General features: G+C 49.0%; 1 protein-coding gene across 10 annotated transcripts in view; it reads left to right on the top strand.

Moving 5' to 3' along the window:
- The window catches only part of PPFIA4 (PTPRF interacting protein alpha 4), a 33,884-nt gene extending 18,247 nt beyond the window's left edge, over window positions 1–15,637 (top strand). For 4 of the 10 annotated variants that reach the window (XM_060010599.1, XM_060010580.1, XM_060010561.1 and 1 more), the window contains 10 exons: window positions 136–217; window positions 750–950; window positions 1,653–1,715; window positions 2,315–2,341; window positions 4,069–4,244; window positions 7,720–7,817; window positions 8,569–8,744; window positions 11,238–11,306; window positions 14,807–14,984; window positions 15,222–15,287. In XM_060010599.1, coding sequence (XP_059866582.1) covers window positions 136–217; window positions 750–950; window positions 1,653–1,715; window positions 2,315–2,341; window positions 4,069–4,244; window positions 7,720–7,817; window positions 8,569–8,744; window positions 11,238–11,306; window positions 14,807–14,984; window positions 15,222–15,280 — 1,129 coding nt within the window. In that variant the 3' untranslated portion in view covers window positions 15,281–15,287. Of the gene's footprint in view, window positions 1–135; window positions 218–749; window positions 951–1,652; window positions 1,716–2,314; window positions 2,342–4,068; window positions 4,245–7,719; window positions 7,818–8,568; window positions 8,745–11,237; window positions 11,307–14,806; window positions 14,985–15,221; window positions 15,288–15,587 lie in introns of those variants that run through there. The other 6 variants (XM_060010571.1, XM_060010529.1, XM_060010519.1 and 3 more) reach the window with 3 other exon arrangements.
- Window positions 15,638–23,479: the final 7,842 nt, after the last annotated feature.

Genomic DNA, 23,479 nt, shown 5'->3' with positions numbered 1-23,479 from the left:
GCAGGGGTGGCAGTCCAATGGTGGGGAGAAGGGGTAGTGGGAGTCCAACTCTTGGCACAGCCCATGGTCCCTGGGAGTAAGCTTGTTTGAGAAAGAAGGAAGGACTAGTGAGTCTGTTGTTCCTCTTCCTGAAAGACACCAGCTGCTTGAAGATGCCCGCAGAAAAGGAATGCCCTTTGCCCAGTGGGACGGCCCTACTGTGGTCTCCTGGCTAGAGGTAAACCTGGGCAAAGGGAGTCTAAGTCTACTCAGGGGTCTGGTGGGAAGGATGTGTGGACTGGGACAAGGACTCCTTGGGCAAAGGGGTGGTATTTCTAGAATTTTCCCAGCATGTTTCTCCCGTGCCAAGTGCACAGTGCCATACCTAGCACTTAGCCAGAATCGATGCTATATACTCATGCCTCTCAAGTAGCTAGGTCTGGATAAGGGCAATTAATCTTCACTGACCCATTAAGACTTTCACAGGTGGTTTCATTCTTCCTATAGGTGCCCCCAGGAGCTAATCACCCATGCAATGTTGGTAAAGTCCCTTCACCTTCCCAGGCCTCAGATTTTTCATCTGTAAAATGGGAAAAAGAGGCATTTGATGATGGTCATCTCCACATTTCTAAATTCCTCTGCTCTTCATTTGCTGTTCTGAGGCCATGGATGAGGCCTGGCCCTTGCCTCTCAGTATTGCCAGACTTTTGCAGTGGAGCCCAGATCTCGGGAAAGGGGCTGAATTTACCCTCTGTGCCCCATATCTGCAGCTCTGGGTGGGGATGCCTGCTTGGTATGTGGCAGCCTGCCGGGCCAACGTCAAGAGTGGGGCCATCATGTCAGCCCTCTCGGACACAGAGATCCAGCGGGAAATTGGCATCAGCAATGCCCTGCACCGGCTCAAGCTCCGGCTGGCTATCCAGGAGATGGTGTCGCTGACCAGCCCCTCTGCCCCGCCCACCTCCAGGACTGTGAGTGGCCTCTCCCTCACCCAGGACATTTTCAGAAGCCCCAAAATAGTGTTTACAAAGTTTCATATTGGTCATTGGGAAGATGGTAGCATTTGAGTCCTGCCCCTTACTTCCCATCCCCACAAAGGGTTCCACCGGGTCTCCAAGAGGAGGTAACACTGTTGCTAGCAGAATCCCAGCAGGCCTAGTTCCCTGCTTCCCACGTACCACTCATGAGCTCCATCTTCCCATACCTACCATGCCGGTAACTTTAGATCTTTGGGCAGAGTTTCCAAAGACAGGACTTCTGGGTTCTGTGTTTTTGCCAGATTGGGGTAGCAGAGGGAGTAGGGCATTTGTAAATTCTGGTCCTCTAAGCTCTCCACAAGAATGTAAACCTCTCCATGGACCCCCAGGGTAAAATCTTTCACTGTAGTCCATCTCTGTGATTGGGGTCAGCCCTTATTCCAGATTCACACCATTTATTCATATTCATTCAGGAAACATTTGTTGGGTACTTCTATGTGCCAGGCACTGTGCTAAGCAGTGCAGATACGGTAATAAAAGAGAGTTGCTCAGAGCTAGACGATGTGCAGAATTCTGGGCTGGGCCTGTGGGAGGACTCAGGGGAAGGGAGCTATGTCTTGTCCTTAGGGCTCCCAGCCTGATGGGGAGCCTAGGAGCTCACACGCAGGACCAGCTAGGTCTCCTCTCTGCTTACAGTCTTCTGGGAATGTCTGGGTCACCCATGAAGAGATGGAAACTCTGGCAACATCCACTAAAACAGTGAGTCTGGCCCTGGGCCCTGGGCCTGGGGTTAGGGCTGATGACTTGCATGAGGATGAGGGAAAGGTTGTGGGAAGTCAAAGAGGCTTGTAGCTGATCTAATACGAGATTGGTATCCCTGATGTGTGATGGAGTTCTGTTCTCAGGATGGTGGGTGGGTGGGAAAGAAGTGAGAATGGAAACAGTTTGTGTGTGTGGGGGGGTGGTCTATTCCAGGGGGTCACAAGTTCACCCTGGGCTACTGGTATACTCCAGTGAAGAAGAGCAGGGCTTGGGAGCGTTTTGCCCTGCTATTGTCATGAAGCCACAGAGTCCTTAACCCTTGTGCTTGAACCTTGGTGGAGGAACAGAGAGGGTTGGGAGGACCTGGCACCTCGCCAGACTGTGTTTCTGCCACACACACATTTGATCCCCTCTCACTGCAAACACAGGCGCGTGCACCAGCCTTCTGTGCTCTCTTAACCTTCCCAACAAGCTTTCCCTAGTCACCCATTCAGCTACTGGGGTGTCTGCTCCTCCTTCTTGATGGGACCTTGGGTGGAGGCTGCTAGGTTTCTTGACTTTGCCTGTTTCCCCTGACATGCTGCACTCATTCCTAGGACAGTGAGGAGGGCAGCTGGGCTCAGGTAAGACCCCCTCCTCTTGTCCAGAACCAACTCTCAGCAGTTTGGGGTAGTGTTCTCCCAGCAGGTTCGCTCCCCTGCAGGACTCTCTGAGCCCCAGTCTTTTAGGTCCCTCTTCACACAAAGAGTCCTGGGCACAGGTTCTCTCCTCCGCTGAAGCCACCCACCTCCATCCTTCCTCATTCCCCTTTAGCTACTTCTGGTTTTTCACCATGGCAGGTGAGGGGCCTTGGAGGGCTGTGCCCCCAGCATGCCTGCCTCTTCCCCTCAGTTCGACCCTCTTTCCAGGAGTAATGAGACTTAGATTAGTATGAATCCTCTTCCTCTTCCTGTCCCTCTCAGGGGTACCCCTGGTGAGCTGAGCAAAGGGCTTTCATTCATTCACTTGGTGAGCAAGGATTTATTGAGCAGCTACTAGGTGTTAGGCCTTTCTATGCCCTCTGGATACAGAAGTGAGCAAACTTAGTCCTCATGGCGCTTATATTCTAGGGGAGAAACAGACAGTAAACAAACAAATAAATGGATAATATATCAGATAGATGTAAGTGCCATGAATAAAAATGAAGCACGTTGCACTGTTCACACTTGTTGGGCAACCCCATCAACAGGAGACTGGACAGATCAGTTACAGTATGTTCTCACAGTAAAACACTATTTAGCAAAGGGAATGGATGACTCAGACATATAGTGTAAAGTGAAAAGTGTAAGTCCCCAAAGATTTTCTATTAAAACTCAAAAACAAGCAAATTTAAACATATTATTTAGAGAAATATACCTTGGTGACTATAAGAACATTTTTTCAAGCAGGGGCATCATGGACAGAAAACTCAGCATGGTGGTTACCTCTAGGGGGGCAGTAGGGCATAAGATGGGGAAAAAGAGCATAAGGATGGATGCAACAGTGTAGATAACATGGATGGTGTCCAAGGATGTCAACTTCGTTTTTATGCTTAGTAATGAACATACGCTACATATGTTTTATATGTATCAATCGTTTTATTTTAAAAGATAACAAAATAAAATGTTCAATTCTAAAAAAATCAAGGTGGGTAAGGAAAGAGAGTGATGGAGGGTTACCATTAAAATTCGTTCTAAGGATAGATGGTTAAGGAGGTCCCTGCCCTCAAGGCATGAGGCAACGACTAAGTGGAGCAGGCCTCTCAGAACCAGACTGGGTGGGCGGTGGGGCGCACAGTGTATGGTGGGGTGGGGAGGCGGCACACGAAGGACCTAGAGAATCTCTGGAGAGACAACCAAGCCTTAGAGAAGAGCGCTGGCAGGCGCAGTTCACCTTACTTCATTTTTTTATATCTTTAGCCAAACGTAACTCCCTGTGGACCGTGTGAGGCCAGTTTCCCAAGTGAGACTGGCTTTCTTTGTCACTCTGCAGGCCCTCTGTAATGCAGCCTATCCGCTGGGCTCAGCAGGCTTGAGGCTGACTGAAAATCAGGAAGGCGAGTCTGCCTTACAGCACCACAGATGCATTTCAGAGTCGATGGGAAGGATTTCCTATGACTTGCTGCCTAGGTGGCTGCTTCTGTTCATTAGTGTAGATAATTGATAAGTGAGTGGGAATATATCATTCCAGGATCTTAAAAAGCTCCATTTAAAATCCTCACCTCCCGCCTCTACCAGCCCCTCAGTGAAAGTAAGCTGAATTTTTTTTGAACTGCTAGCTGCAACCTGCCTGCGCTGCCTTTGCCCCCAGCCTCCTCCATCTTGTTCTCCAGACCCTGGCCTATGGGGACATGAACCACGAGTGGATTGGGAACCAGTGGCTGCCCAGCCTGGGGCTCCCCCAGTACCGCAGCTACTTCATGGAGTGCCTTGTGGACGCTCGCATGCTGGATCACCTCACCAAGAAGGACCTGCGGGTCCACCTGAAGATGGTGGACAGCTTCCACCGGTGAGCCAGGCTGGAAACCGGGGCCACCTCCCTACACAGGTCTCCCCCAACTCTGGGGGTCTGTCTCCAGGAATAGAGGTGCTTCCATCTCTTTCTTTGCCTGTTCTGGGTGGTAACAGGTCTCCCTTTGGGGAAAGCCAAATCTTTGTCTCCCCTGCAGTTTGAGGGTTTAGTCCTCTCACCTTCAACCCTTAAGACACAGTCATTTCTCTTTAGCTTCACTTGGAAAATTTCCCCCCTAGATATGAATTTTATTTCTTGTCATTGAGCTTGCTGAATTCTCTACATTTACCCTGAGAAGACTCACACTGAACCCAGCATCTATTTTAGGTGTCTAATTCCTTTCAAGATGAGAGGAAAGTTCTTTCTGGATGCTTGCCCTGCCAACATCCCAGATCTGAGCCTCTCAGTTTTAAACACACATCCTTTTGTACAGGAAGTCATCCAGTGTTCTCCTCCTCTTTGTTGAAAAGGTCTTCTGTGCAAAAGTATCTGCAGTGGAGGTCACAAACTGGTAGCCTGAGGGCAGAATTTGGCTCACACATGTAATTTGTTTGGCCTACATTGTATTTTTAAAACTGTGACCTTAGCTGCCAATATTTAAACACTAGGAAATGTTAAACAAAATTCTGGATGTCTGGCTTCTCTTGAAAAAGAGAAAGCTCTATGGGCACATCCCAGCATGGAAACAACCAGCTGGAGCTAGGGAGGCAGCCCTCCTAAGACATAGGTTTTCGGTAATGGTTCCAGGAGTTGATAGGTTTTAGGAAGTCCTTTTTAACATCCAACTTCAAATCACACAGGCTGCTATTTGAGCCAGGTCTTTTATCTTGAGTAGTTAATGTGACAAAGGGTGGAGCTGGGAGTGTGGCTTTTCAAGGTTCTTTTAGGGCTCTGCAGGTGTCCCTTGGTCTCTCCAACTCACAAACAACAGAAAGTTATATTTGGAAGGGATCTAGTTAGCCTCCATATTTTATGGGTGAGGAAACTGAGGCATGGGAAGGAGCAACGGCCCGAGGTCACGCAGGGATGCTACCAAAATGCAAGTCTCCTGACTGAAACCCAGTTCTCTTGCCACCACATTGCAGAGCCACCTATGCTGGAACCCCCATCTGTGTCTGCCCTGAGCACCACCCCTCCCTCACCACCGGGGCTGAAAGAGAATCTTTTGTTTCTGTCAATCTGGGAGGCTGCCAGGCCTAGCTGCACCTGTTCCCTCCTCAGTGATTGATAGGGCTGGGGAGAGAAGGGCCATTCCCCACCAAGCTGAGATGTGGCTCGGCTGCTAGAGGATCAGGCAGCCCAACCCTATACAGCATTATGGAAGTCCTTCCCCGACCCTTTGCCCATGAGAGACTCTCAGCCTATATACACGGTTCCAGATTTAGCTCTAAATCTTGGGTACTTCACAGTTTCTAAAACATTTCCACATTTCTTACCTCAATTAGGTATATAACTGCTTTTTTTCCACTTAATATTTCATAAGCATGTTCTTATATCTTTAAAAATTCTTTTAAATCATACTTTTTTAACGATGAGAAAGAGTTATTTAAAAACTCTCCGTTCACAGATGGGGAAAACAAGTCCAATAGAGATTGAGTGTCACCAGGTCACTCAGCCAAGTGGTTACAGAATGGGGCCGGCATCCTTCTTTCTTGACACCCAACTCAGAGCTCTTTTCCTTAGACCATAGTGTTCTATTGAGCAGGTTTCCATGAGAATCTCCTATTTTGATAGGAGAAAAAGCACACACAATAATTAGTAATGTCCTCCCAAAAGTGGTACCATTACTGAATGCCTCTGATGTTCAGGGGCTGGTCTAAGCCCTTTCATACAGGATCACCTTTAATGCTCACAGTAACTCTGCAGGAGAGTTATGACCCCCATCTCACATATGCTGAGTGCCACTCAACTGGGAAGTGGCACAGCTGGCATTCAGATCCAGGTTGATCTGACTTTAAGGCCTTTATATTTTTGCTAAGATGTGCAACAGCTTTGAAAGTCATAGGAACTGAACTGAAAATTATAGTAAGTGAGATTGAAATTACAGGCATTTCCAGTTAGGAGGTATGTGTGCATCTGCCCCCTTCAGGGGACCAAGGATTAAACCAGTGGCCTTGAGCAGGATTCCTTAGAAGTGGTGTCTCTGAGCTATAAGGGTTTGTTCTAGGCAGATGGGCTACCTGGGTAGAACTGAGGGGAGAGAAGTAGGGAGAAATCAAGCATAATTTAATCTCACAAAGCAATGGCCTCAATGATAGAGTCAAAAGTATTTGGAATTGGGAGAGTCCTATTTTATTCCTCCACTTTGTAGATGACAAAACCCAGAGAGGCTGAATGACAGAGTAGTGTTCAAGTTTAAAGAAGAACACCACAGGGAAAGCTGCCCAAGATGGAATGAGCTGCATCAAGAGGTAGTGAGTTCCCTGTCACCAGAGGTATTTAGGCACAGGTGTTCATAATACTCAGAAGGCTGTTACAGAGGTGACTCCTGCATTAGGTGGGGAGCTTGGACTGATAGTGTGTGGGGTCCCTTCTAACCTACGGATTCTTTGATTCGTGGCCTGGCTTAGTAATTATTTACTGAGTGCTTACTATGCACCTGGTACAGTTTAAAGTACTTTTAGTACTTTATGTGAATTATTTCACATCATTCGTTTAGCATTTATGGTGTTTACATTTGTGGAATGTGTCAGGCACCATCCTAGGTGTTTGAGATACATCAGTGAACAAAACAAACCTCCTTGCCCTCATGGAGCTTACATTGTAACTGGGAGAGACAGACAAGGAATTATAAATATATAGAATGTTAATAGATAAAAGGTGGTAGAAAAAAAAATTAGACCAGAGTAAGGGGGATTGGTGGTGCTGGTGATGTTGCAGTTTTAAATCAGGTGGACAAGGTAACTACTGAATTTAAAATATAACATTTGAGCAAAAACTTAAAGGAGACAAGGGGGTAAGCCATGTAGCAGACTGGGGGGCAGGGAGGGGGTGTGTTCCAGGCAGAAGGAGCAGCCACTGCAAAGGCCCCAAAGCACATAGGCCAAGCGTTCCTGCCATGTTTGAGGAACAGCAGGGCTCTCAGTATAGGGGCAGATCATGTATCACATTGTAGGCCATTGTAAGGACTCTGAGTGAAATGGGGACACAAAAGAATATCTGTAGGGTTCTTTGTCATTCCAGTGCCTGGAGAGGGAGGGATATGTTGCTATCATTCAAAGAACTTTCCTTTGTCAAGCAGGCCCACACCCTGGCTGAGAGGGAGGGCTTGGGGTAGGCAGAGAGAGGGAAGTGGCCTTGTGATGGATTATGTCTAAGCCCTGGGGGAAGGAGGAGAAGGAGTGGGCTGTGATGCTCTTTGTGCTGGAGCATATAGGTCTTGATGGGCTGTGGTTGGTGCTGGATATGGGGCAGATGTGGTAGAAACGTGGCCCCACTGAGGCTCTGGCTCAGGGGGACTGTGTGCCTGCAGAACCAGTCTTCAGTATGGCATCATGTGTCTGAAGAGGCTGAACTATGACCGGAAGGAGCTGGAGAAGAGGCAGGAAGAAAGCCAGCATGAGATCAAGGGTAAGCTTGTCAGGCTCAATAGAGCCTCCTCTGAAAGTTGTGGTGGGAGCGGCCTTGGGGGAGCAGGGACCTGCCTCACTGATCCCTGCCTTGGGCTGAGTGAAGGGAGAAGAGGCATTCTGTGCCACAGGGAAGCTCCAAATCTAAGAGGGAAGACACAGCCCTTAGGGAGCAGGGAGCTCCCAGTCTGATGAGGGAGACACAATCCATGCCCAAAGGATGCTGCCATCTGGTGGAGGAAAAATAGCCCCTGCCCAATCAGCTGCAACATCCCCCTCCCCAACACATTAGACGATGGCCACCAACGAGACAAATGCAGTGATCCCCTTGGGTTAGTGCTACAGACTGGTGTGAGAAAGTGCTCGTGGAACTTGGTGATCTGGGTGGGGCTGGACAGGAAAGAAAGGCAAGTCTTAGGAGAGACCTTGAAGGTAGAAAGAATAAGAAGAGGGCCATTCCCGCCTGGGGGCAGTGGATGACTGGTACAGGGGCTCTGGGGAGAAAGCCTATTAGCCTGACCCTGAGTCTTGCAGGCTGGCAAGAATGGAGTGGTGTGGGGCTGGTTCTCCAAGAGCCCATGTGCCAGGGAGGACAGAAAGAAGATGTGGAAAGTTGAGGGAGGTAGGGGTGGCTAGGAGCCAAGAGAACAGGGTGGACTGGGGCTCTGGGTCTAGGAACCTCTATTTCTGTCCCTGGAGGGGCCTTGGCCAAACCTGTCTCTTTCTGCTCCTTTTCTTCCCCTGCCCTCCAGATGTGCTGGTCTGGACCAACGACCAGGTGGTTCATTGGGTCCAGTCTATTGGGCTCCGGGACTATGCAGGAAACCTGCATGAGAGTGGTGTGCATGGTGCTCTGCTGGCCCTGGACGAGAACTTCGACCACAACACGTTGGCCCTGGTCCTCCAGATACCCACGCAGAATACCCAGGTAGGCTGTAAGTCTCAATCAGTCTGATCTTGGTCATCAGTCTCAATCTTGGTCTCTCCCTTTCCTCCACTCTCTTGCTCTCTCTCCCTCTGATATGCGCAAGTTTATGGATTGGTGGGAGGGCTTTCTGGAGGCCTGTTCTAGAGGGGATCACAAATGTCCTCAAACCTCCAAGTGGTCCCTGTGCATAACCAAGCCCCCCTAGGAAACAAGTGCCCTTCACATACAGAGCACGTTCAGCACAGGCCTGGAATACTGTGTTAATCTCCACACTGCAGTGAGCACCCCCATCTCCTCCCAGCCCCATCTTTACGGCTGAGACTTTTCCTCTACTTGCTTCTCTGACCTGACTATTCATAGAAGAAAACTAGCGCTGGGGCCCACAAGGACCAGAGAACCCATATCCCCTTTGTTCCCCCCCCACCCCCCGCCCCAGGGATCTGTTCCTGGGTCCCTAGGCTTTAGAAAGTTAAATATACCAAATAACACAGCCCAGAGCTTCTCCTTGCCAGGGCTTTGCCTCCCTGTCAACAGCTCAAAAGATTAGACATCTCCTTCCATTACATTTGATAATTATTATGGAGCTGTCATCTAAGAATATACCTAAATTCTCTTGAACCTATTTATATGTTTGGCTTTTTTAACTTCCTGTGGGTAATGGACTCTAGAATTACTACCTGTTGTGTAAAGTACTACCTAATTTTATTTGTCCTAAATGTACCCACAGTCGGCTCCCCCGGGGAAGAGAATTGCCGCATCCTAATTGTCTACGATTTAGTACGGGTATTTGTATTTGACTAGCTCTCACCTTCTGTGATTTCATAAACTCTGATTGTGTTGCCTCTGGGTCCAAGCTTTTGTTTCTTCAGACAGAGTGGTCTTAATTCTTTTAGCCTTTCCTCATATAGACTTGTCTCCATGCCCTGATCATTTTAGCTGCCCTTGTCTGGACTGTTTGCAGCTGTCAGATCTCTTGAAATTCAGCCACCAGAGCTGCACAAGCTATTCTGGGAGCAGACGAGTTTTCGCTTGTGTGAGGATAGGGCTGAGTTGTCTTGTAATTTTGGGTGGAGTGTTGGCCTTTTAGGGGTGATGGCAGCACACAGGGCCAGGGCATCCTACAGTCTCTCTGCAATGACCCATCCCAACCAGTCAGAATGGATAGCACAGATTCCCCTTGCTCTCTAGGAAGAGCTGAGATTTCCCCCAAGCTGCAATTTTTCTTATTTTAATCAAGGAGTCATTTTAAAATTTTATTTATTTATTTATATATGGCTGCATGGCACGCGGGCACAGTAGTTGTGGCTCGTGGGCTCCAGAGTGCAGGCTCAGTAGTTGTGGCACATGGGCTTAGTTGCTCCACGGCATGTGAGATCTTCCCGGACCAGGGATTGAACCCATGTCCCCTGAGTTGGCAGGCAGATTCTTAACAACTGCGCCACCAGGGAAATCCCAATGCAATTTTTCTATGCTTGCCCATTTCCAACCCCATCAGCTGCTTTCTTGCCCACTCATACAACTTTGTGAAATGTTTCTGAAGTTTGTAAATGTCATAGTCACCTTTCATTACCCAGAGGAACAGTGTCACCTGGATACTTGAAAATTAACTATGCTTCTCCTTTCTGATCACTTAAAAAAATATTATGTTCCCAATACCAACAAAGACTGTCCCCACAGAATTCTATGGTTAATATTATCTACCCAGAAATGGGCTTGTTTTTCTCTCATTTCCTATCTCTAAATACATCCAGTTTTTGTGGACAACAGTACATCTGTAAAGAGTAGCAGGGCTACTCTCTGTTGCTCTCTAACCGTTCTTATTATTCTGACCCGTTCATTTAGCTTAGCTATTAGGGGAAGTAGGATCTGACCCAATATGGAATCCTTCATTAAAAATGGTTCAGAATATCTGGTGGTAATTTTGAAAATTTTCTTGTTTCTGGCATTTCTCAAATCTCCTAGCGAGAAATTGCTGGGAGGCCTATAGAGAAGGCCTTTATGCCCCACTCAGCCCAAGGGCCACCAATATCCATGACTGAGCAGTTTTCCTAAGTTTAATTTTTGATGTGGAACTTTATAAAATACATTTATATAATCTAAATAAGTTAAATCTTCATTATCCATGGTCTACATGCTTAATTTACCCCTCCAGAAAGATAGTATGGCATGATATTCCCTTACAGAGACAAACTGTGGGGGGGGTTTTCCCCAGTAGGTGAAGTCTGTCCATCCACGTGTTCTATGATCCTACTTTTTAAAAAAATTATAGTTTTCTAATTTGCTCCATATGAAAAAAATTGTAAGGTTAACATTTTGACTTCTCAGAGGACACCGAGGTTAGCTCAAAGGAGCGGCATCAAGGGCTAATGGGTTAAATGCACTGAAAACCCCATCTCTGCCCTTGGACCCCCTAGGAAACAGGTGAAAGATGGCATTAGAGGTCACTAACTATAGCCCCTCCCTTCTCTCCCCCTTTCACCCTGTGGACTCCAGGCACGCCAGGTGATGGAGAGAGAGTTCAACAACCTGTTGGCCTTAGGCACAGACCGAAAACTGGATGATGTGAGTACCTGGCTGTGAACTGGTCACTGTTGGTTTGTTGGAGTTCATGGGTTCTGCTTTCCTCGGGCTAATGACTGGTGGGGTGGCCTAAGGGAGGAGAGTCATAGAGGATGGGCATGATATCAGGGGGTTGGGGAGGCAGGGACAGGCCTAGCAATAGGCCTGGAGAAGTCTCTATGAAACTCCTTCTGGGTACCTCTAGCCTCTTCCAACTCTGTGCCCTAAACCTCCTAACCACACAGGATCAGAGGTTTTCCCCAAAGGTCATCTCTTTGGGATCATACCTTTTTCTTTATCTTTTAGAGCCCCTCTCTTCAGGGCTGTGAGCACAGCATATCTCCAGCCTGCTAAGTTTCCCACCCATCCAATAGTGTGGTTGTTTGGAGGTAGACATTATTCTGAGGTCATTAAATGACAGGTTTGCTCACATGTCCCTCAGTGCAGTTTGACACAGCTAAACACATGGCTCAGGCCTCTATCATCCCAGCTTCCTTTCTAGTTTTACTCTTATGCCCCAGGTCACTGAAGAAACAGTCCCTTCCAACTGAGTTTCATCAGGCCTTCTCCTTGAGTTCAGGTTGGACTATGTCTTGGAAGACTCCGAAGTTCTAGCCATAATGCTCCTGTTAGAGATGCTCCTAATCTAGCATTAGGATGCTAGATTGATGCTCCTAGCACAATGCTCCTCCTAAAACATACGTGTTTCCTGAGGGCACAGCCCCCTCCCCAGCCCTGGCCTCCTCTCCCCTCCCTCCTCCCTCCTCCCTTTCTTACCATTAACCTTGCCTGCCTTCCCTGTCAGGTCTGCCTTAGCTGCCTTGGTTCCAAACAAGTTAAAAAAGAGCCCAGACTGTTTATTTTTAGCTTCTCCATCTTCAATCAGAACTCTTTCTGATCCCCATTTTCTCTGCAGCACCCCTACCTCTACCAATGCCTCTGTTTAGACTTCTGGGCCTCCTTGTGGGACACCATTAGTGTTATCTGCTTATCAGTTAGTCTCTTCTTAGTTGGGTTTAACAGGGCTAAACCCCACCTTTGTGGAATGACTACTGCACCTCGGTAGATAGGACAGACTCAGAAACATACAGAATTTGTGGAGGGGTGTTTTCTTCACAGAGGTGCCTTGAAATTTGGAGTGTGTTATTTACACACACACATATTACATATGTATGTGTGTGTATTCCACTCAAGGAGAGAAACTGCCAGACCCCACCAGATGTCCCCACTGTGAGATCTGAATCTTCCCAATGCCCCTGCAAGGTGGACCCTCCTACTTATTCCCCACCCACTAGGTTCTAAGCTTTCTTTGATACAGCTTTCCCATATATCTTTAAATGGTGCTTTCTAATTTAGAAAACTCTTTACCCCTTCAATCCTAACAAAAATATTCTCTGAATGCCTACTCTGGGCCAGGCATTGGGCAAGGCATGGCGGTGCAGTGATGACAGACATCTTATTTTATGCTAACAATCATCATGTGAGACAGGTTATTATGCCATCTTACAGATGAGGAATTGAAGCTCAAAGAGGTAACTTACTTGCTGTCACAGATAACTTACCTGCAGTCACAGGCTGACATGTGGCAGAGCCAGACTGGAGCAAAAGTGTATCTGATTCCTGTGTTCTTTTTCCTACCTCCTGCTGCCTCCTAAAAGTGGAGACAGCTGTCCTATCAGGCTTCAGGCATTGGGGTGGTTACTGAGTAGGTGACATCATTTTGGCAATGTAGTGGGCTTTCTGGGATGCAGCTAGGTGTGGCGCTGGAGGGAACTGATTCTTTAAAAGGAAGCTTAAGTAGAAGGCCAGGTCCTAGGAATAAGGTGAGATTTGGGGGTGGGGGGAGTGGCAGGTGGGAGGGTGGAGATCCAAGAGACTGCCTCCTGTCCAGCCATCCAGCACACCATCAGCAACCTTGAGCTATCTCTTTCAACTGTTTCCTTTGACAATTCTGGTTCTCAGTCTCCCCTCTCAAGCTTCAAGGCCCTGGAGGGCTATATCCAGTTCTCCCATGCATGGATGTCAGGACTCAAGGGAAATGAGGAGATGAGGAACACAAAGAACATCTGACTATTAGGGGACAGGGGAGAAAAACAGAAACTAGTCCTTAGGGTTGGCTGAAGATAGAAATGGAGAGAGAGAGAGCGTGCAGAAGAGAAGGGTCTCTAGATTAGGTTAAAGATAGGATCATGGCGAAGACAGAAATGATGAGGAAAGTTCCTGATAAACTCAGGGATGGGATGCCTGCCTAGGGAGCCAGCTGCCATTTAGCAAATATTTATCGAGGGCCTATGGTGTTCCCAGGCACTACTCAGGTCTGCGGATATATTGGTTGGAACAAAAAAGATCATAATCTCTGTCCCATGAAGCATAGAATTTGAAAGGGTGGGGTGGGGGGAGGAAGAGAGGGAGAGAAAGGAATTGATGAAATAATCTCATAAGTACATTTAAAAATGCTATGATGAATGCTATGACAGAGATACATGGTGCTAAGAACTGATGGGGGCATTTGGCCTACTCAGAGCACAAACAACAAACCCTAATGGGGTTGGGAGAGGTTGTGTAGGTGAGAACTGGTGGGTTAGTGTCTCTTATTCCTGCTGCTAGCGGTCTACCTGCACCAGTTCCAAGAACATAAGCATTGAGGGGGATTAGGCATGGCTGCCAAGCAGGATGGATGTGGGCTCTGAAGGGTGGGGTGGGTGCTTGTGCAGAGGGACATCCTGTAGAGTTATGGCTCTGGGTGCCCTCTGGCAGAGATAGTTATTTTGGAGACTTGGCTGGCATGGGTGAGAGGGCAGACAGCAGGAGCCTTTGGAGGAACCTGCCTCTGATTGGCCATCTGCCTGACCCATCACTATCAATGGGTCAATGTTCTCCCCTGATCCCCTCAGGGATAGGCAGCCTGAGAAATAGGTAGGGTAGATGCTGATATTCCTATTTCACATTTACAGATAAGGAAACTGAAGCTCAGAGAGGTTACTTGCTCAGGGTCACATAGCTAGTTTTGATAAAATGGAAGCCAGGTCTCCTGACTCCTGACCCAGCGCTCTTTCAGCACACCGGTGCTGCAGCCATACTGAGGCCCCAGAAAGGCAGGGAGGAGTGAATGGAGGCTGGCTGGTGACTACTTCCCATGGATGAGCCTGAGAGGAGGAATACTTTAAAGGTCAATGGGCACCCCAAGCCCAGTTTGAGATGATTGGGGTGGGCAGAGAAACAGAGTTCAACTGCAGAATGCCACATCCGAACAGGGGGACCCCACCCCGGGAGCCAAGAGACAGGGAACTTCAGAGTCACAAGGGCTCCCCGGAGTCATCCACTTGCCCCATTCACTTTACACAAGGAAAAGCTGAGGGCCTAAAAGCGGACGTGACCTTGCTTGCTTCTTTCCGAAGAGAAAGGTACCCCTAGAACCAGCCATTGACTGTCCTACCCCAGGCAGGGAGTGAGGGTGGCAGTTCCAAGGTAGCCCTGGTCCTTTGCGTGTCCCCACGGTGCAGGGGGAGGACAAGGTGTTCCGCCGCGCACCCTCCTGGAGGAAACGCTTCCGGCCGCGGGACCATCATGGCAGCGCCATGCTCAGCGCCTCTGCCGAAACGCTCCCGGTAGGCTTCCGCGTGTCCACCCTGGGGCCATTGCAGCCTCCACCGGCCCCGCCAAAGAAGATCATGCCTGAAGGTGAGTGGCAGGCTGGCTGGGCATGGCCGCGGCCCAGCAGGACTTAGGTGCCCGGGCGGCGGAGTGGGACGGGCGCTGGCGCTCAGGCGAGGCCGAGGCGGGTGCACAGCTCCCGCGCCGGCGCTGCACTAACTAACGGCCGCCGCGGGCAGGCGCGGCCGGGAAGGCCCCACGGGCGAGCTGTGCGCGCACTAACCCGCCGCTCTGTGTTCTCCCGCGGCTGCCGACTCCTCCCAGCCGGGACGGCGGGGGCGCAGAGACTGGAGACCTCCACGGTTCGGACCTACTCCTGCTGACCCCGCCTCCCGCCCCGGGTCTGACGGGGCTGTGCCCGTGGCTCGGGGTAAGTGGGCCAGGCCCTGGGCACGGGCGCTCTTTGGCCCGCCCTCCGCCCGCACAAGGCCTCCCCGCACCTGTCCCTGGCCTCCGGCCGGCAGTGCCGCTCCCGCCCTGCTCGCGCCCAGTGCCCGGCTTACCCCTTCTGCATTCTTTGGCCTTGGGCGCTTGGAGCTTGCGAGCACGCCGCAGATACCTTGCAACCCGTCTCTCAGGGACTCACTGCCAGCTCACCGCGCAACGCCTGTCTCTTTCTCTCTCTTTTAGCACACTCTCACTATCTCTACGGACACATGCTCTCCGCCTTCCGCGACTAGCTACAGCCCCCAAGGCCAGCTTCCTTCTGCTTGGTTTCACAGGCTCGGAGAGCCCTTAACCCTCCTGCTCGGTCCCCTTACTCCCACGGCTCCTAGTCTCATATCTCAGAATATACTGTCTACCCCCTAGCCATCCCTCTACCCCAGGTCCAACGTGTGTCCCTTGTAAGGCTCTCCGGGATGTGGCTGGGTTTCCTGGTGTTGTGGAGGCAACCAGGTTGTCCATGCTTGTGGGTCTGCGGGAGGGAGAGGAAGGCAGCCCAAGATGGATGGACTCCACCTTCCCTCTTCTGCATCTAGCTGGTCTGGACTGCAAACTCCACCAGAGACCAGGACACAGCGTCAAGGGCTGGGGATGGCCCTTTCGAGAAAACGGCACTCCAGACTGCCTTGCTTGGGTTATTGGGCTTTCTGGTTTCTGTCCGCCTCTTGGTTGTACTAGATGGTCTACATCTGCTCTTGGCACCTTCACCATTATCCCTCCCCCAACTCATCTGCATAGCTACAGCTCCTGCCTCACCTCCAGGACCTCCTTGGGGGCTGGGAAGGGCTGTAGAAGGCCCCATTTTTCCTCAGGATGATGAACCTGGGAAGAGGGAAGGCTAAGGTGGAGATTCTAGGCCCTGGTTTAAGTTGAATCCCGAACACCAAACATAAGGATTGGGAAACTCAGCCCTCCTGCCCAGTGAGAGGTGCAGGCAGGTCAGCTAGAGGGAGAGCCAATGGCCTGTGGCAGCCTTAAGCCCAGATGGCAGCGGGAATGCCTCCTGCCCCAGCTGTAGGGTAGAGCTGCTGCTGGGCTGCGGGGAGAGAGAACTGTGTGGATCTTGGCTGTGGATCAAGCTAACCTTGCACTGCCAGCTATGCTCCCAGTATTCCTTCCCTTTCTGTCCCCCTCTGCCCCACTTCTTTGATAATTCCAGCCCCGTAAGAATATACCTAATGGGTGGATTGAGTATATACATTGACCTTAAAGTCTGGTTTGGGAAAAAGGTAATCTGAGGCTTCCTTCCTCTGATCTCCCAGGAAGAAAATAAAGATTCCCCTGTAGTGAATCATGTCCTAGGTCCAGGAAATCCAGTGTTGGTGAAGACTGTCATTCTCTTGCTTGTCCCCACACCACTACCCCCTTGTTCAGGGCTCTTTTGGTGTGCAGGGACTGCTTCGTCCAGAAATTCCTGAGACCTGCCCAGTTTCAGTTGCTTTCCCCAGTAGCACGGCAGCATCCAGGGCTGAGGGATACAGGTCCTGCTTTGGTAGGAATGTTATTTCCAAGAAATCCCTCTTCTTAACCCATGTACTCATCCTGCCAAGGTGCCTGGAAGTGTCTGGGACCCAAGTTCAGGGTGAGCTGATGGAACCTAAGGTTTCATCCAAGTGAAAGGAGAGGAAAAGTGCCTGAAGCATGTTTCCTGGAGAGGAGCCAGTGAAGCGCTACCCTGCAGGTGGCTGAGCAGCTGGTTTGCAAGCTGATGACTTGGATTCTGAGTGGTGGCTAGGCTCGCAGGTGGGATGATGGGTCAGAGCACCCTGTCCAGAAGGAGTGCTGGAGCCTGGGGCAGTACCAGGCTTACAGGTTTCTGCTGCTTTTCAGTAGAGGAGAGGTCTACCAGTGGTGGGGCTGGGTGGGCTCCCATGGGTATGGGCAAGGCATCCAACTTCCCTTGCTCTCCCTCATTGTTCCCTGCCCTTCCTGTCTGTCAGGCCACTGGGAATGGAGCTGGAGGAGTTCTTGAGCAGAAAATAAGTTGGATGGAGAGAAAGAGCTCCTATCCCTGGGTAATGGATGTTAAGATTATGGAGAAACCCCAGATTCCTAAGATTGGTGAAGTTGGAGACCACAAGGCCATCTGACTCCTTCAGGGAACTCTGATAGGCTAGCATAGTGGGAAATTCAGCCCCAGCCTCTCCTCTACAACTCAACCCTATCTTAATTAGTCATGTCATAAGGCAGCTGCTGGCAGGACCCAGGTCTGTTCGGGGCATCTTGGGATTATTGCAGGGAGGTGATGCGTACAGTGATGGAAGGCTCTTGTCTTGGTGTATCCCTTGCCTCACAGTCAATATACTTTTTATTTGGGGAGTCACTTGTGACCCATACCCCCTCACCAGCTTCCTGTATCTTTTCAGGTTCCTTCTCAGTACCGTACTGCCGACACAGTGCGTCAGGAATGGGTGTATGGGTCTGTATGAGTGTGAGTGTGTGTGTGTGTGTGTGTGTGTGTGTGTGTGTGTGTGTACATACCAATAAATAACCTGGTTTTGAGACAACATACATATGGCTTTGGTCTTTTTTTTTTTTTTAACTTTGAGCTTACCTGATACATCTAGCTTATTCCACAGTCCTAAGGGCTGCTGTAATCTGGAAAGTAAATATCAGAGTTTTTTAAACTTGTAGTCAATAACCTTCTGTTTACTTACATAACCATGGGTTGATAGATTAGTGTTTGAGCTACTTGTGCCAAGGGAGTATAGGAAAAGGAGTGAGGAGTCCTGACTGCTGGGATTGATTTATTTCTTTTTCTTCCTCTGTACACACCTGCTTCACTATCCTCATAGACTTTCCTACTGATGCAAGAGTTACTGAAGCTAAATACCCATTAGTCATATCACGCTGCTGTTCGCTTTTGTAGCAGCTCCCCAACACTGAGGTCCAACTCCTCGGTGTAGGACAAGAGGCCATCATAACTTCTTCCAGTGCCCTCTCCTCCCAACAGTCTTGAGTCCACCTAACTCAGAAATGTTGCGTCTACCCAGGCCCATCACCAGAAGGCAGCACAGAATACTTCTTCCCTTGCCTTTGCAGCTGTGAACCTTCCAGACCCACTTCAAGCATCACCTGGGAGGCATTGCCTGCCTCTCCTCAGAAGAATTAGATAACCAGCAACCTTTTGCGCCCCTGGCACTCTGTGCACACGGTGATGCTGCCCAGCCATTGTCCTCTCTTTGTCTGTTTCCCACTGGGCTGTGGGGAAGCTCCTTTAGGGTTAGGTATATACTTGAATGAATAAATGAACCAACCTTATCTCAGAGGGTTTTTATAAGGATTATTATTAAATAAAGCTAAAAATTATTGAGAACTATTGTGTGCCAGGCACTGTTCTAAGCATGCTAAATGTATTGGCCCATTAAATCCTCCCAACCCTGTGATGTATCCTCATCACCATTTTGCAGAACAGGAAATTCTAAAGCTGAGACCGTGCAGCTGGTGAGATAGATGTGCAGATGTTTGTTAAAACTTCTGGCCTGGTACCAGGAGTGCTTAACAGATATTACTTGCTTCTCTTTTAAGTGAGCCCAAGACCTTACGCTGAAGTTAAGCCTCTCGCAGCTCCCTTTCTCAAACTCTTACATCTGTACCACTCATGCGGTACTTGGCTCCTGTGATTTTCATGGAGGCTTGTTTCTTCTGTTCATCTGAATGGTGAACTCCCTGAGGGCAGCATAATCCACCATCCAGCCTTATATCCTCTCCAAGGCTAACTGACCCGCTGATGATACAGGATGGCAGAGTCCGTGGGCACAGATGGCAGGATGGGAGTAAGACAAGGCAACTTGTGACTCAGGGAGGCCAAACAGGCAAGGGAAGATGCTGGCCTAGTGCCTACAAGCCTCTGGGGGTCCCCTCCCACCCTCTCAATGATCAAAGGTAGAGTTGACCAGCCTTGGTGACCAGCTGGCTACAGGAGTGAGATCTGAAGGAATCCAGGAAAACTACAGTTTCCCAGAGTTGCCATCTACTGGGCTGGGGAATGTAGAGGGAACAGGCTCATGTGAAAATGTGAGCTTGATATTGGACATGCTGCATTTGAGATGAGACCCCAACATCATGTTTCTGTCAGCATTTGTAAAAAAGAAAGAAGACTCTAGGTTTCTTTCCTAGAACACCTTCCTTTGCCTTCCTTAGGAATGGTCCCAGCAGAGTGAGAGGCAGAGAATCTGGATCAGGTGGTTGCCTGTGGCTGAGCAGTGAGGGACAGCTAGAATCGCTGTGGGGTTTGGGGATCCCATTTGGGCCTAGGTGGTGCCTCCTTAGCCAAGATCCTAGCCCAGTTCACAGCCTTCAGTTCTTCCTGAGCTTTAGCTCACCTCCAGGCATCTCTGCCCTAGCCTGGAGTCCGGAAACCAGGAATTCAGACAAGTCCAGGGGACGTGACATGGTGGGTCTTATCCAAGAAACAGATACCCTTGCTGAGGGGGCTCCTCTTCTCTCACCCTCCATTTTACCCCCTTTACCTCCGTCTCCAGTTGGTCCAACCTCCTACTACTATACCTGCAGCACTTAAAAAGGTTTTTCAGTCTGCCAAATAGGTTACTTTGAGAAGTTAGATACCTAAGGATGTTTATTGGAGTGTAGCAAATAGTACTTTAAGCATTCTGCAATTCACACTATCTAAACACTCCAAGAAGTTCCTCTCTCCACACTGACAATTGGTATGTCAATTTCAAATCTTATCTTTTTATTCTAGCAGATTCCCTAAAGTCCGTTATTAGGCAACATTTGTTTAACTTTGATTTATTGCATGTGCTTCCACGGGAGACCAGATGTAAGCTAATTTCCCCAAAGAACTATCACTCATTACTCGTTAATTGGAGTCTTATCTGTAATTCAGTTGGGCAGGTCAAACATTTGTTAATTTAAGAAAGTCCCTGTGCTTTGATGACAAATGTTTCTTCTGTGAAAATAATGAGTGAGGCTGGGCTCCAGTTTGGCAAAGTTTGCCATTCACACATGTGAAGTTCCAGCAAATTGTTTCTTCCTGGTGGGAGGCTTAAGGACTTAAAGACTGAAAAAGAAATAAGCAGACAATGACTACACCTGACAATGGTCAGGATCAATCGACCTTAATAGCCATTGCTTAGAACTGTTCATTCGTAACAGATTATGAATATGAACCTCAGATTCCAATTGACATGATAACTGAAGAGGAATAAACTTAAAAAATATATCTGGCAACCCGAGAGCCTATCAGTTCCTTAGGAGAGATGAGTGCCTTTCTCTTGGCCAGACCGAGCCCACAGTAAGAAGGAGGGCAACTGAAGGCAGCAGGCTTGTATCTACCCTAGGAGCTTGGGAGGTACCAGGGGCAGAGGAAATGAACCCGAGGGGAGAAGATCCCCCTTGAATGGGTAGTTCAGTATTATTGGTGCATAATAAGGGAGTGAGTATAGATTGGAGAGCCGAGGTGTTGCCATCCACACATGTTACTCTCCTCATCTCCAAGGGCAGGGAGCCAGGGAGAGCTAAGAGTTGTGGCAGTGACCTAGGTATTCCTCTCCAGCCTTTCCAAGAAGGTAGAACTGTGCCAACTGAAGAAAAACACACAACCTAAAAGTTGCAAGGTATGTTTTACTCAGGGAACTTACTGAGGACTATAGCCCAGGAGACAGCCTCTCAGATAGCTCTGAGGAACTGTTCTGAAGAGTTAAGGGAGGAGCCAGGATATATGGGAGTTTTTGCTGGAAAAAAAAAATGTAGTCAGATGTCAAAGATTACTGCTAATCACAAAAAACAGGCATATCAAATTAATGATTTTAGTGCTTTTCTATGTATGGGAAGATGCAAGAGTCCAGGCTCACTGAAATTATTCCTTAGGTGTGCATCTTAACAATCTAGGGCCAGTATCCGAAGCACAGAATGCTTCCTGTTTTTTCTCCATCCTGGATTCCCCTCAGGGAGTACCTTGCCACTACAGTGGATGATAGTTTGATGGCAGGCAACGTTTGTTGTTTCTTGGGATGGCAGGCAACATTCCCTGTCCACAGCTGTAAACACAATGACATAAACCCAAGAAGAAAATCCCACAAACGGGGACAGATTAGGCCAGTTTATGATTCCCAACAGGCCCAGCCCTGACTGGTGGTTTGGGATGAGCATGCCCCGGGGGGGACCCTCCCTTCTGCACCCTCACCTGAGTTCTGTGAGCCTACTTCACCTTTTGCTTAAATGGAGTTTCTGGAGAAACCGCTGGGAGCAGTGTGTTGACTCCCCTCTCCAGGAACAAATCAAGAGGACAGGTGTGGTAGAGACGGCCCAGCTGAGCCCAGAGCAAGTGCAGAATGGGTAAGAGGGCCTGGTTGATAAAACTGGGTTAAGTGTTTTATAAAGGGCCCTGAGGAATTGAATGCAGGATGGAATGTACCACACTCTGAATCCCCTGACTTCTGTAATGATTCTGAAACTTAAAATTTGCAATAAATCAGATCACACTTAGCGTGAAGCAGTTGGAATTAATAAAGGTTTTAGTCCATTCAAATTCTAGCTCCTGATGCCTTCTCAGTTAATATTATGCGATCTCTATCCAAATTCTTTCTCCCCAATTCTTCACCCACCTTCTCCCCCTCAGGAAGCCAGTCTTTGGAAGATAGCATCCCACATGAAGAGAGCCCCAGCTTTGTTTCCTTTGTAAGCCCCTTCCCCTACCCCCAGCGGAATTGCCTTCATTCTCTGAGCTGTAGACAGGGACCAGAATCTCTTGCAGCCTGGAGGAATGGAAGGGTGTGGTAAGGGGACATGCTAGTTGGCCTGGAAGAAAGTGATAGTGTCTGACCCTAGTCACCCTGATCGAATTACCTCCCACTTCCTCACAGGACTCCTGCTAATGTGGCACCAGAGGAGAGGCAGGGATTAGAGAGGGGAAACCCACAAATTCCAGCTCTACACCCCTGTCTGCTGGCTGTGGTCTAAGTGCTAGGCATATGAGCATGCTCAATTAACTGGAAGGGAATGGACCTATTGGGATATAAGATGGAGTGTAGTAGACTGTGAACAGTGTCTATGAATTAGAGTGCAACAGAATGCTCAACAGAATTTCCTGCATGTCCCACAAGGATTTCTGTAGAATCTTGTCTTCGCCCGGCCAATGGACCAGACCTGGCTTCCTTTGTAATGGTAAAAAGAGCAGGGATCCCAGCGCCTAGTGACCACCAGCAACATGGTGCCTCTGACGCTTTTGGAGCCCCATCTGCTCCACAAGCCCTGGCCCTGCCACGTGTCTGGACCACTGAGGTGGGAGAGGCTATAGCATTAGTCATCTCCTCCCTCTATATCATCACAGACACTCTTCTAGCACCCAGTCTTTATTCATTTTTTAAAAAAGAAATCCAAATAAGTTAGCAAAAAAAAGAAAAAAAAATATACAAAACAATGGCAAAACCACACGATGCTTAGTTAACAAAATAAATCACCCCAGGAGTCCCTGCCCACCCCCCACCCCCACCTGTCTCTGGCAACGTCAGCACAGAGACCTTGGTCAGATGGCAGCTTTACAAACAACACACAAAACAAAACAAAACATAAAACCATTGGAAGGTTCCCAGCATTCACTGCAAAAGCTTGGCCCCCCCCAGTGACTTGGGAACAGAGGATTGTTCCTCTCCCTTCTCTCAATTCAGGGCAGGCCCAGCCTAACCCTGGCATAGGAAGAGACAACAACAGGAGATGTACATAGTCTGTCCAGGTCAGGACACTGTCTTCGTCTCTCAAAGTGTATCTTTTCAGGGGGTGGAATTGGAGGCTGCATTATGATCAAAGGGAAGCTCCTGAGTTGCCCCCTGAGCCAGGGGGCTTACACAAGGGGGCACTCCGGTCCCCTGCTTTATTTCCCTGGAAACAGAACTGCTCTCTGCTCTAAGGAGTTAGCTAAATGAGAGCATCCATTCCCTCTCTGGGTGGTGGGTTAACCTACATGGATGAGGAGGGCGATAGTCTGGCATTTGGCAGCCCCAAGGCTGGCTTCCTGGCATCAGGACAGCCTGGCTTAGGAGAGCCCTACTGCAGAAGTGGTGGCATCTGTGGCCAGCTTGGGGGGCTCTCATGGTTGCCCATTTTGGCAGACAATC

This window comes from Delphinus delphis, chromosome 1 (genome assembly GCF_949987515.2).
Source record: "Delphinus delphis chromosome 1, mDelDel1.2, whole genome shotgun sequence".
NCBI classification, from domain to species: Eukaryota; Metazoa; Chordata; class Mammalia; order Artiodactyla; family Delphinidae; genus Delphinus; species Delphinus delphis.
The sequence above is the reverse complement of the archived record's forward strand: the minus strand, read 5'-3'. Positions and strand labels throughout refer to the sequence as shown.